The sequence below is a fragment of the Thalassophryne amazonica genome, chromosome 2 (assembly GCF_902500255.1).
Source record: "Thalassophryne amazonica chromosome 2, fThaAma1.1, whole genome shotgun sequence".
In the NCBI taxonomy this organism is placed as follows: domain Eukaryota; kingdom Metazoa; phylum Chordata; class Actinopteri; order Batrachoidiformes; family Batrachoididae; genus Thalassophryne; species Thalassophryne amazonica.
In genome coordinates this window covers 68,492,265-68,506,327 of record NC_047104.1, presented here as the reverse complement: position 1 = coordinate 68,506,327, position 14,063 = coordinate 68,492,265, and the positions used below count along the sequence as shown (strand labels likewise).

At 37.9% G+C, this 14,063-nt stretch overlaps 1 protein-coding gene across 1 annotated transcript in view; it reads left to right on the top strand.

Moving 5' to 3' along the window:
- tln2a (talin 2a) overlaps positions 1-14,063 on the top strand; it is a 414,558-nt gene that overhangs the window by 240,226 nt on the left and 160,269 nt on the right. The window contains 6 exon segments of the mRNA XM_034187248.1: positions 4,996-5,097; positions 7,450-7,526; positions 10,927-11,107; positions 11,209-11,322; positions 11,468-11,576; positions 13,347-13,555. Of these exon segments, the coding sequence (XP_034043139.1) occupies positions 4,996-5,097; positions 7,450-7,526; positions 10,927-11,107; positions 11,209-11,322; positions 11,468-11,576; positions 13,347-13,555 (792 nt within the window).

Below are 14,063 nucleotides of genomic sequence, written 5' to 3'. Positions count from 1 at the left end.
CTACATGAGCAGCATGGTCTTTACACTCATTATGCTCCATTTACCAACGTAAATCTATGCATGCATTTCAATCAGTGTAACCGTCACTGCCTGTACAGGTGTGAAACAAAACATCCACTAGAGGGCTCTGCAGACCCTTTAACAGGTGATAACATCATATATGGGGATAGTTGAAGCATCCGTAATAATGTTTCAATTGCAAAAGAAAGAAAAGCATAGGCAGCGATGTAGATGTGAACTGAAATTCTCAAAATATTCCATCATTGTTTACGGTCTTCCTCATGTCCTTTTGCTTCGAGTAGTGTCATTGCCTTGAACTTTGGCTACACTGCCTCCACAATTTCTGGTGGTACTGGCACCATTTTGTCCATCTCCGTCCGTTTTCATTTCATTTCATTCATTTCATTTATTTATTTATTTCATTCATTTAAAAAAAAAAAAAAACAGAAAAAGCAGAAATAAAGCATCTCCATTACCAGAATGAAAAGGAGCAGAGAGAAGAACAAGTCTTATATTTTCTGCCCCCTTTTTACAATACAATCTTTCAATATCCAGCGTCATTTTTTCAAACATTATTTAACAGATTGTATTTCTTTAACTTGTCACTACCACTGACTTATGTTCATAATTATGACCATTATAAATAGATTACATCTCTGACAGGTTACATTTTAAAACTTAAATAACATTTTATACATATAACAAATTACATTTTTTTTTTTTTTTTATTCCTACAGCCCACTAACTTATTATAGTTGCATAATACCTTAATACATCTAGTTTAATACGTTTTTTAATAATTTAGCGACCTTAATCTTTAATTTCTTTGTTGAGATTGTTCCATAATTTACACCATTTACTGCAATTACTCGTTCTTTTACTCTGGTTCTGTATCTGGTTTTCTAAAGACTTCTATTCCTTTCAGTGTATAAACTACTTACTCTTTCTCAACATATTTGAAATGTTTGTGGTAAAGCATTTTTATTAGCTTGGTACATTGTTTGTAATATTTTCAAATCGACCAAATCATGAATTTAAGTACCCTGTACTTAATGAACAATGGATTAGATAGATCTCTAAAACCACTGTTTGCTACTCACCCTTAAAGCCCTTTCTGCAGAATAAACAAGGTTGTATATAAGTTGTATATGTTGATCCCCAGATTTCTACACAATAAGTTAAATATGGGAAAATCAATGAATTGTACAATGTTAATAAACCATAACTATTTATGAATATTTTACTTTATGCAAACAGCAATGGCTTTCGCTGTTTTCCTTTTATGTAATTTATGTGTGACTTCCATGTAAGATCTTCATCAATTATGACTCCTAAAAATTTCATTTCTTTTACCTTTGTATATCCATTCCATCTATTTGTAATGACACGTTATTTTTTTTGCTCTGTCATTAAACAATATGAAATTTTGTCTATTAATATTTAGTGACAGTCTGTTTATATCAAACCAATGCTTATACTTTTCCAATCTGTTTTTATCACTTGTGCTACTTCCTGTATATCTGATCCAGAGTAAAACAGCGTTGTATCATCAGCAAATAAAATGCTACCAAGCACATTAGATACATTCACAAAATCATTGATATACAAAATAAACAGTTTGGGTCCAAGTACTGATCCTTGTGGTACCCCATAAGCAATATTACACAATTCTGATTTGATATATTTATCTGAACAAACTGTTTTCTGTTTTCTAAGTAGCTTTTTACCCACTGATGTGCAATACCTCTTATTCCATATTGTTGTAACTTGTGAAGCAATCTTGAGTGGTCAATAACATCAAAAGCTTTTTTCAAGTCAATAAAAATACTTACAAAATAATCCTTATTTTCTGTTGTTGATATTTTCTCTATTAATTCCATAATTGCCATAGCTGTTGAATGTTTTGTTCTGAATCCATACTGAGCATTATTTAAAATATGATGTTTCTCAGTGAATTTATCCAACCTTGTCACAAAAACTTTTTCCATAATTTTAGAAAACTGTGGAAGCAATGATACTGGCCTGTAATTAGAGAATTTATGTTTGTCTCCATTTTTATATAATGGGACTACCTTGGCAATTTTCATTTCATCTGGAAAAAATCCCTGTTGACAGAGACAGATTGCAAATATAAGTAAATGGTTCAGTAACAGTTTCTATTATACTTTTTACAGTCATCATGTCTAAATCTTCATGGTCAGTTGATCTTTTGCTTACACAGTTTTTTACAATATTTCTTATTTCATCTTTTTCCACATTGTCCAGGAAAATACTGTTGACCGTATTTACAAGTGTATGTAATGTATCTTCTACTATTGGTTTATTTCCCACCAGACTGATCCTACATTTGAAAAATAATCATTAAACCCATTTGCCACTTCTTTTATGTCATATATCTCTTTATTTTCTTTGACAAAGTAATTTGGAAAAGTTGCTTTCGCTCCATCACTTTCAATCACACTTTTTATAATTTCCCCATGTTGCCCTCATATTATCTTTACTCTTATTTAATTGTTCACTATAATAATCTTTTTTTTGTTTCCTAATTATTGTCAGTAGTTTATTTTATATTTTTTGTATCTGTGTTCTGTTTCCTTTGTTTGCATTTTTAAAAAGCACCTGTATAAATAGTTTTTCTTTGCACAAGCATTTTTTATTCCCTTTGTCAGCCATGGTTTATTTACTCTTTTCTTACTAATTTCTATTAATTTACAGTTTTTATTATATGATTTCATCAATATTTTCATAAATGAGTTATATGCTACATTAACATCACTGACATAAACTTCTTCCCAATTTTGATTTTTTAAGATATTTTAATGCCTCTAAGGCTTTTACTGATTGTCTCTTTTAAAGTTTATAACAGTTTTTTTCTTGTACCTATTTTTATATTTAAATATTGAAAAGACTGGTAAATGATCACTAACATCTGTCATCAAGATCCCATTCCTGATAATTTCTTCTGTTCTATTTGTAAATATATTGTCGATTACCGTTGCACTTTGCGATGTGATTCTGGTTGGTGTTTGTTATCAAGTGGAATAACCCCAAACTACATTGAATTCACAAAATCACTTATTCTTTGGCAACTTGAGCTCTCTATGTTAATGTTAAAGTCTCCACATATAAAAAGCGTTTTGTTTTTAATTTGATGGAATAACTCTGTTATTCTATCTGTAAATTTCACAACACAAGTGTCTGGTGCTCTGTATACACAACTGATTAAAATTTTTTTAGATGTTTCATGTACAAGTTCCACTGTTACAATTTCTATGATGTCATCCACAGTTGTCATTTCTTCTACAATTGTACATATCAGATCTGCCTTTATGTACAGAGCAACACCACCGCCCCTTTTATCTCTTCTGTTCACAAATACAGCTCATATCCCTCTATTTGAACATCACCCATGAGATCATCATTAAGCCAAGATTCAGTGATTGCAACAATACTAAATCCATTTTTAAACTGATTTAAATAATCTTTTATTTGCGACATTTTACAATACAAGCTTCGACTGTTTATATGTAAGAGTGACAGGGTATCTTCTGCAATTTTTTCACTATTTAGCTGCTCTACCGTATAATACTCACAACCAATCATTTTTAAGTCAAATATACTTTCATCAATATTAGTGTCTATGTCATATATTTTATCATCTATTTCCATGTTTGATCAGATTTTTTTTTTGTTGGTCCAATTACCAACAGAAGTCATATTTGATTGTCTATTCAGGTCTTTATTTCGTAAGGTCCTCCATGTTTTTGATTTGTATACCGTTTGTTCCTTCCTTTCAGAAATATGGATGAAATGAACGTAGAGTGCTGAGAAAAGGCTCTGCCTATATCCATATTTCACATCAGAGGTAGAAGAGCCTATAAACTATCAGATCTTTATCATTGTCAGTCTTTTTTTCTCACCACTGATTCAGGTGAAAGCTTTGAGGTTTAAGGCTATGTCTTTTTTTAAATAGACGTGGAGGTGATGGTCTAGTAGTTAAGGTGTTGGGCTTGAGTCCAGAAAATCATGGGTTCAAATCCCCGCCTAACTGGAAAATCACTAAGGGCCCTTGGGCAAGGCCTTTAATCCCCTATTGCTCCCGGTGTGTAGTGAGCGCCTTGTATGGCCGCACCCTGACATCGGGGTGAATGTGACGCATAATTGTAAAGTGGTTTGAGCGTCTGATGCAGATGGAAAAGTGCTATATAAATGCAGTCCATTTATTTACCATTTAAATATGGGATTTGCAGTGGGTTTAAAGGTTGAATTTATTATTCACACTTGGCCGCTTTTTGCAGGCCTGGTATTTTTCCTGCTGGATTTCCGGCTTCTGGATCCAGATATATGCAGTGGGGGCGACAGGTTACCATGTAATCCCTATGGAAGGACGCGTTGTGGATATGTAGTGATGTGGAGATGTCTGTCTGGAGTTTATACTTGACGTGGACATGTCCTGTCTCTGGCAATCAGCCTGTGGGCAGGACCTATGTCCCTTTTGTCTTTTATTTAACCCAATTATGACAGAGTTTGAGTAGGAGAAAGTGAGGAAGTGCAGCAGCAGCGGTCTTTTTTGTTCACGTGCGTGCGCACGCGAACGAATTGTCCGTGAAGATCATTTTATTAATTACACAGAAGTATAATAAAACAAGTGGTGACTGGTTTATAACACAATTATGACAGTGTTTGAGGGGGAGAAAGCGAGGAAGTGCAGCAGCAGCCGGTGTTCTTTTGTTTTTTGTTCACGTGCGTGCATGCACGAACGAATCCTCCATGAAGATTGTTTTATTAATTACACGTATATAAACAAGTTTCAGGCTTAGCGATATTGCCTCAGTGCCAGCCCTGTTTTTGACCAGTTGGGCTGTGGCAGGGCCACGACTGGTGTTATGTTTCAACTGTGCCAGTATGAGGGCGACAGATCGTTCATTTTGTCACTGTTTTATGTGAAATGCATTATGATGATGTGTATACGTGTGTGTGCGTGTGTGTGCACAGGACTTTGGGGAATATCAGGAGAGTTACTACTCTGTGCAGACCACTGAAGGGGAGCAGATCTCGCAGCTCATTGCCGGTTACATCGATATCATCCTCAAGAAGGTGAGCCATTTATCTCTTGAGACAAGGATGAATCATGAATCAATATCCTGCTGTGTCTGGAATCTGCTGTGCACGCTGCTGTATACTGCATACAGCTGCTACAGACAAATGAAAAAAATCACAGCTGGCCTGTAACAGCTTGTCATGTAATTTAGGGCAGTTAGCTGGTGTGTCCTCGTGCACTTGTAATTAAATGCCACGTCCTGAATTATTTTAGAATGCTTAATCATAAACTCAGTTCCTGTGCCTGAAATTGGTTAACTGAAACTTGCCACATTAACTTTGTGGCAAACATAATGTATCATTTTCTGCAGGCCTTTTTTTCCTCTTTGAAACAAGGAAAAGTTATTAGCTAATTATTAAAGCTGCTACAGTGTGTAGGTGTTTGTGCCATTGAGTGGTGAGGTTGCAGATTGCATCATACCATTGCTGGTCACGATTTTGTTTCCTTTCACGTCTTGGTAAGCAATATCTATATTTTGCTCCTTCACAAATATGAGGGTTCCCAAACTTCTAGCATTAATAACCATTAGTGTGTAGAGCAGCAACCACTGCGTTCTCTTTTTTCTTCAGTCCTTCAGCCACACTTTAAAATGCAAAAGACTGAGTACTATGTCCCTTTTGGTCTACTATAGCAACATGGCAACCTCCATGAGGGGACCCACTCCCATGTAGCGATGAAGGACTTGTTCTTAGGTTATGAAAACACATCAGTTCATTGTTGATCATTATACACTAGGGGTGTCACAGGTCACAGAAGCCATGGTTCGGGTCGGATATGGTTTTTAAAGCATTAATTGGGTCATTTTTCAGATCAGCAAAACAAAAACAAACAAAACACTTTGCTTTCCATTTAAAAAGAAGAACGTAATGAGCAATGAAAACAAGGAACTTTTGCCTGTAGTCCTGAATAAAAGATGAAAAGTATCTAATGTTTTACATAATACTTTAAAATCAAAAGTAAGTCTCTTCGGCTGCTCCCTTGTTTTGCACTCAGGGTCGCCACAGTGGATCCAGGGTGTATCTGCATGTTGATTTGGCACAAATTTTACACCGGAGGCCCTTCCTGACACAGCTTCACTTTATATGGAGAAATGTGGCAGGTGTGGGGTTTGAACCAGGAACCTTCCGCACTGAAACCAAGCACACTAACCACTTCGCCACCACCCGTTTTACATAATATTTTTAAAATATACGTAATTGTTGTATTGCATCGCAGTATGAACAGTATTGTTGAATACACAATAGCCTTTGTCAAGATTTTTTTTTTTTTTGTGATGAGGATGTCTACATTGTTTGCTGAGCTGGTAACAATAATTATATTTATATCCCTTTCAGAATAAATTCATTAGTATTAGCAGATGCTTGGAATAAATCAGGAATACTTTCAGGAATAATTTCAGGAACTGTCTACTTTCAGCAAGCTCGGCTGTGCATGTGCTTTCAGGCACAATGCTCTGTTCATTGAGCTCATGACTGTACGATGAAGAGACGATGGACACTTTGTCCTCGCCTTCTTTTAATTTATGAGTGTTTGTTTGTTGTTGTTTTTAATCCAGAAGTGCGCTGAGCATGCAACAAGAGGAAAATGAGACTGTTTTTAACAGGCTCCGTTCACAAGTGCATGATGTGCACACATAGCTGTTTTAACGTACACTGTGACTGATTTTGCAGTGACGGCATCAAAATGATCTGAGTTATCACTTTAAAAACACATCACCGTGACACAAAATAATACTTTTGTAAACTTTGCAATTAATCTGGCGTACACCACCGTTATATACTAATGAAGAGATGTTTATTTATGCTGTATTCCATTTCTGCAAATAATGTGAGGTCTTTTGGATTCTCCATTTTCACTCGAAGTCACAACAGCAGATCCAGTACGGATCTGCAGGTTATGGCATGTTTTACACCAGATGCCCTTCCTGATGCAATTCCACATTATGTGCAGAATGGGCATGGGTGCTCTTGAACTGAGAAATTCATGTTTTGGAAGCATTTGTACTGAGCACTTGACCACTATGCTGCTGTATCTTCCATTTCCTTAAATAAACACCCCTAAAACGTACATGCTGTCACTTTAGTGGTTAAAGAGTCCAAGTTAGACTTACTCTGCTATTGTGAAGCTTTTATTTTTGATGATGCTTCCCAAAATGAAGAGAGGTGATGAAATTGCATTTGTTTCCAAGCCTAAAAATAAGACCAAATGTGTGCCAGTGAATTTTAGACCAGTGGAGACCAGTTTCCTACTAAGACACTTGATAATTGTTGGCCCCAGTTTTTATTTTGTGTAATGCTGTGAAACCGCTGAGCTTGTTTTGAAATCTAATATCTGTATTTCTGCTGCAGAAGCAAAGTAAGGACCGTTTTGGATTGGAAGGTGATGAGGAGTCAACTATGCTGGAAGAATCTGTATCCCCTAAAAAGTATGTAAATCAGTAACCCTTGACACTACAAATCAGATTGCATCGAAGTGTTTGAACTGATAATGTTTACAGAGTTTTCACAGTCTTCACCTTTTTGCCTCATGTGGTGTAAATGGTTTGTCTTCAGAGATAAATTCACTCCACATATTATTGTTCGGTTCTAAATGGTTTAATCAGTCATCTCATCTAAAGCAGAAGTGCCAACACGAGACAGTGGTGTCGGCTGAAGGACATTACACTTGTGCATACTGCCGTCCTGTCCAGAGTGTACCCCGCCTCACACCCTGTGTCTGGTGGGACAGGCTCCAGCCCCCCGTGACCCTTGGTTGGAGTAAGCGGGTATAGAAAGTGGAAAAGCTTGCCGCAGTAATTCATGACTTCTCAGTATCGCTTTCATATCAGACACACGTGCTCCGGATCATAATCTTGAATGAGTTCACACGTAAATGCTCTTTCATCTTCTCACCTCGTTAAACGTAGATCACAGTCTAAACCTCGTCACTGCAGTAACACAACATTTCCAGGTATCACTTTCATATAGAGCCTTTGCAGTCACGTGACCTGGCCACTTCCAGACCACTCCCCATGACCACGCTGCCTGTCAAGCGCAGGGCTTCCAGGATTATTTACACAAGAAACTCCTTACATACTGCAAAGGTTTGGACAAGCTTTGAGATAAACTCATCATCTCTGAAGCTAATAGTGGAGTAGCTGAACATACCGGGCATCTGTCTGGTGCTGAATTACTGCGGTACAAGGAGGAAATTGCCATTTTAGGTGGTTGAACTCAGTGGTTGACTGGACTTTGAGCGACATCATTATCACCACACGTGTAAGTACACCAAGGAGGACTTAATAGGTTAATTGAGGATTGCAAACATGCATACTTATAATAGTGTTTAGTGAAAATGTTCGTCATTAACTTTATTGAATGTTGTGCGTATTGTCATTACGCACCTCAGTAGACATGACTCCACAGATTGTGTTCCCTGGCTCTGTTGCACATAAATGCATATAGGCAGCAAGGGGAGGGAGGTTGGCTGGGAGTAAGTTTTTACGACAGTTTTGTGACATATGTATTCTGAGCTGTAGGAAGGGCTCTGTAGAGAAAAATGCACCCAAAACAAACAAACAACCCCCCCCCCCACCCCACCCCTGAGAAAACAGCAAAAAATGGCCAGAATTACATAGCTCCCCTTTAAGAGCTCTGTGACTGTTTAATGAAATTACCGTTAATGCCTACGAAAAGTTTTAGTGCAGAATCTCGCTATTTACTGTAGATGAGTACACTTGCACGCGTGCGCTCACGTGCGCGCACACACATACACACACACACACACACTTTTATTTCTGGCAGTTGTTAAAGCAACATATGGTACCAGTCAAACATTTGGACACTTACTCAAAAAAGTAATTAACAAGTGTTTGACTTTGTGGGCAGAGAATGAAAATGAACAAATCTCTTTTAATCCACATCTTTTCCATCCAACTTTATATGACTTTTATTCTACGAATTGAGGTATATTGTCTCTTGAATATTCCATCGGAATGTACACTGGCAAAGTTTGCTGTAGTTGGTCACCGTTGTGAGCACAAACTGAATTACTGGCTAGCCAGTGGACTTCTCTGGCTACTGTTTATGCTGCGTTCAAGGGAAAGTCATCATTTTGGCATTGTGGTGATTACTGAATTTATGACTATAATGTGTAACATTACTACGTTACAGACAAATGTAATGTGTTTATCGTAATCATTTCTTTGTAACACACTAAACCCACTGCTTGTCACCTGTTTTAAAGTCCTAAGACCTGGAGGTTCTCATGAAACAAAACTTAGTATTATGGTCTAGACAACCAAAAATGTCATGTCCACATATGTGGATGCCAGGCCCTAGGAGGTTAAAGTAGGTCAAAGTCAAAACCTTGTTGCCACTCCAACTACACATGGACTAAATTGAGACATTTTGGTTCTGTTTATGCTTTAATACTTTTATGTATTAATAAGACTTTACGCAAGCAGAAGACAAAAAAGTTGCCCTTGATTATGGACCAAATTGTTGTCGGCTTCTTCTTTGAGTAAGAGGAACAAGTGGATTCAGTGTTTCAAAAGGGGAAACTGCAGGGAATCTACAGTGGAACTATGGGAATCTGGGGCATGCCAAGGAATTAAGGACTCTCCAGTTGCAGTGCGTTTACTGAGACTCTGATCGTCACTGTTTGGATGTTCTTTGAGCCAGCAGTCATTGTGACCACAAGACTCTATATGTTTTTGGTTGTTTTACTGCCTTTTTTCTTTCTGTGCATATTTGACAATTTGTTGTTGTGCTTCAGTTTCTTTATTTTGTTTTTGGTCACCCCAGTCTGATCTGCTTGAGGTTTCTTCCTATAATCAAAACAGAGTTTTTCACTACCGCTGTTGCCAGTGTGCTGATTCATAAGGTGGGTAAGGTTAGACCTTACTCGTATGTAACGCCTTGGGGGTGACTTGTATTGGTGTATAAATAAATTGAGTGAATTTAATTCAAATTTCTGAAACCTGTGTGCTTGGTATCCACTGCTAACACACAGCTCAGTCACACAGCAAAGCCTTGTCGGGCAGTTTTGCAGTTTTAACACACACACACACACACACACACACACACACACACACACGCACGCACACACACACACACACACACACACACACACACACACACACACACACACACACACACACACACACACAAAATAATGACTCAGACAGTTGAAGAGCCACCAAAAATTCTGTTTAATCAAAACAGTGTGTTGCCAGTTATCTTTGTTTCCATATAAATTTATTTAAAAAATATTTGCACAATAGATTTCATTTTCTTCACTGTCAGACTTCAAATGTTCTGCTGTTCTTCTCTCATTCATCATTTACTTTAACCCTCTTTACAGTTGTGTTTTTCCTCTTTTTCCAGTCATAGAATAGATTTCTGTTTATAATGTGACAGAGCACATTTGTGAATGGAATACATTTGTCAGAAACATGTAAAAGACTTAAGGTATTATTGTCTTATTTCCATTTTGTGTCATGTGGACTCAGCTTCTGTCTGCAGCATATTGTTTGATGTAGATTAATGAATCATTATTGTAAAATAAAATGTATAATACAGATTAGGATAAAAAAGGACTACATTTAAACTCTATATCATAATTAGAAACACAGTTACTCTGTAATAGTTTGATTCAAGTGAAGCTCTGTGTCTTTTACGCTTGACTTGTTCTTTGCAGTGTTACTGTGAGTGCTTTTAAAATATATTTAGCGGTCCCCTCAGGCAGTCCAACTCCCTGCCAGTTGGCGTATTAATTTTGTTACTTTGAGCTAATGAAAAGACTGAATGAAACTTCGTCACTGAACGTGTGTCCTGTGTGTGCAGGTCCACTATCCTACAGCAGCAGTTTAACCGTGTGGGCCGAGCGGAACATGGCTCTGTAGCACTGCCAGGCGTTATCCGATCCGGCTCCATTGGCTCTGAGTCGCTTAGTATGGGCACCATGCCGTCTGCTCAGCAGCAGATCACGATGGGTCAGATGCACCGCGGGCACATGCCGCCACTAGTGAGTGCAGCAGAGGTCACTGCGTGTGTGTGTGTGTTCTCGTTTGATTTGACATGGAAAAAGAAGGGTGAAGTGGTGTTTTTATTTTCCTCTAAATGTAGAGTTCAGCTCAGCAAGCTCTCATGGGAACCATAAACACCAGCATGCAAGCTGTGCAGAAAGCCCAGATCGACCTGGGCGAGGTGGACAATCTGCCGCCGCTGGGTCAGGACATGGTACAGTACATCTCAAACCTGTGCACGCTCTCATCATGTGTGCACTGACAGATAATGCTGCACTTTGTAGAACAGCACTCACATTTAGGTCCATGCTAGCAATGTGTTGACGATGTGCGTGGTCTACATCCATCTGTTCATTTAGGCATCCAAGGTCTGGATCCAGAACAAAATGGATGAATCAAAACATGAGATCCACTCCCAGGTCGATGCCATCACTGCAGGGACGGCGTCTGTCGTCAACCTCACAGCTGGTGAGTGGTGGTGACATGACTCAGCAGAATAGAATATTAGCTCACTTTTTTCCTTCATGGCATACGTCTGTGTGTCCACGAGCTGCATTTCTAATTATTTAGCATGAAAATCAAAAATTAAAATGGCCAGATAAAAGCAGCAGTATTCAGGAAATTCTGTTTGGTTATTTATACTCAACAAAAATATAAACGCAACACTTTTGGTTTTGCTCCCATTTTGTATGAGATGAACTCAAAGATCTAAAACTTTTTCCACATACACAATATCACCATTTCCCTCAAATATTGTTCACAAACCAGTCTAAATCTGTGATAGTGAGCACTTCTCCTTTGCTGAGATAATCCATCCCACCTCACAGGTGTGCCATATCAAGATGCTGATTAGACACCATGATTAGTGCACAGGTGTGCCTTAGACTGCCCACAATAAAAGTGTTGCGTTTATATTTTTGTTGAGTGTAATTTTTTTTTAAGCTAAGTTGTTTAAAAATACATGGTGAAGGATTTTGGATATCTAAACACAGTTTTATATATGCATTTTGTATGTGCTGTTTTTGAGAGTTATACAATTATCTATATTATTATTATTATTTTATTTTACCAGATAATAGGCATTTGTTAACAGCTCATTAGAGCTCACAGTTTAATGGTGTATCCACTGTATGCTAGCCACTAAAGGCAAAAAGGTAAAAGGACAGTTATTAGACCCAAAAAAAATGCCTCATATTGCACTCAAATGTTTATGGAATGGTGCGCAAAAGGTTTCTAAAAATTTCTTAATTTGTTTCTGAGAACTCAAACAGTGAGCAAAGCTTTACTGATGTTGACTTTGAAGGTGATGATGTCATCTTTGCTGAGTCATGGATACCCTGACTGCAGCACTTGAGTGTCCACGTTTGCAATTGTTTTTGATCAAGACTAAGATCCAAGGTTTCAGTGATTTCCAAGAAATAAGCCACCAGTTGTGTATCTGTTGAATTTGTAGAGACATTCGCTTGTATCAGCAGTGATATTGGTGTCTCTGGATCTTTGGCCTTTGAGATTGGGATAAGCCTAGGAAGAGTCCATGGGGTCCTGAGGATGCTGGATAGAGGTGTTTGACTATGCCAATGCCTTTTCAGAAGAATGAAAGTCCAAGTCTTTTGGGTCCCGGTGCTTCCCATTTTACTGTATGGTTGAGAGACTTTGGAGACTTGGACCCTAGCCAGTGATGTAAGGATGACTTTGGATCTTTGGATACTGCTGGAACTACTTTGTGCCAAACAAATGTTACAAATTAATGAAATTGTGAGAAAGAGTTGGTTTAAACATTTTGTCCATGTGGCACGTGTCTCTGTGCGTGAACTAGAAAACTGCGGCCTCACTGATGTGTACCCTAAAGGCTTGAGAATTCCAAGGGGATGCCTTGTTTCAGCTGATTGTAGCAAAAACATTTCTGCTTTTGAGATAGACAAATTTTCTGCCTGGGTGGTTGCCAGCCAGGACTAGAAGGGATTCCCTGGCATGGTGGATTTGGCGCACCATTGCCTGCTCCCAGACTTGACTTTTACTCAAACAGCAGATGTCTGTTAAAATGTAACCTCCTTGTTGAATTAATAAAAAAAATTACTTGATCAGTCAACATGTGGAATTTTTATTTTCCATTTGGGTTTATAATAACAAATCTTTTTTTATTTTGATGTCTTTTGCAGAATACCAAAATGTTTTTAGCCCTTGGTTGAATCTGAAGTCCATTTGTTTGTCAGTCACTTGAATCCATTTCCCAAACAGGCGATCCTACTGACACGGACTACACTGCAGTGGGCTGTGCCATCACCACCATCTCCTCCAACCTGACCGAGATGTCAAAGGGTGTGAAGCTGTTGGCTGCGCTGATGGAAGATGAGGTTGGTGGAGGTAATGACCTGATGAAGGCTGCCAGGACACTGGCAGGGGCAGTGTCTGATCTGTTGAAGGCCGTGGAGCCGGCTTCTGGAGAGGTCAGTTAACAAACCGTTACTATGAGAAAAACAAACATATAGTTGTCTTCACAAGATGCCAAATGATATTGCTGCACATGAAATCTGGCAGTCTCTGGATATATATTTAGCATGAAATATTGTTCTTTCTTCCTTTTTACAGCAGCCAATTAAGGTGATTCTTCTGTTTTAGTCTTTATTTTATATCTAACATGTTAACAGCAGCTGACGTCAACATGATTTATTGTGTTGAGGTTCAATGTAGTGACCAAAGCATGAAGGGCATGAGTTAAATTAGGTAGCATCATATTGATCCTCTATAGGAAATCAAGCCCAAAAACAACAGCATAACATAAAGTAGGTTTCGGTTTTTCGATTATACAAAATTCATATATTACTATATTAACATACTGCATTATGTTTTTCATGTAGAAACTTCAGTATTACTAGAATTTTAATATTTAAAATATCTTCATTGGAAGAGCTGCAGAACTATGCAGGTCTAAGCAGTCTCAGTACTAGCAAAAAT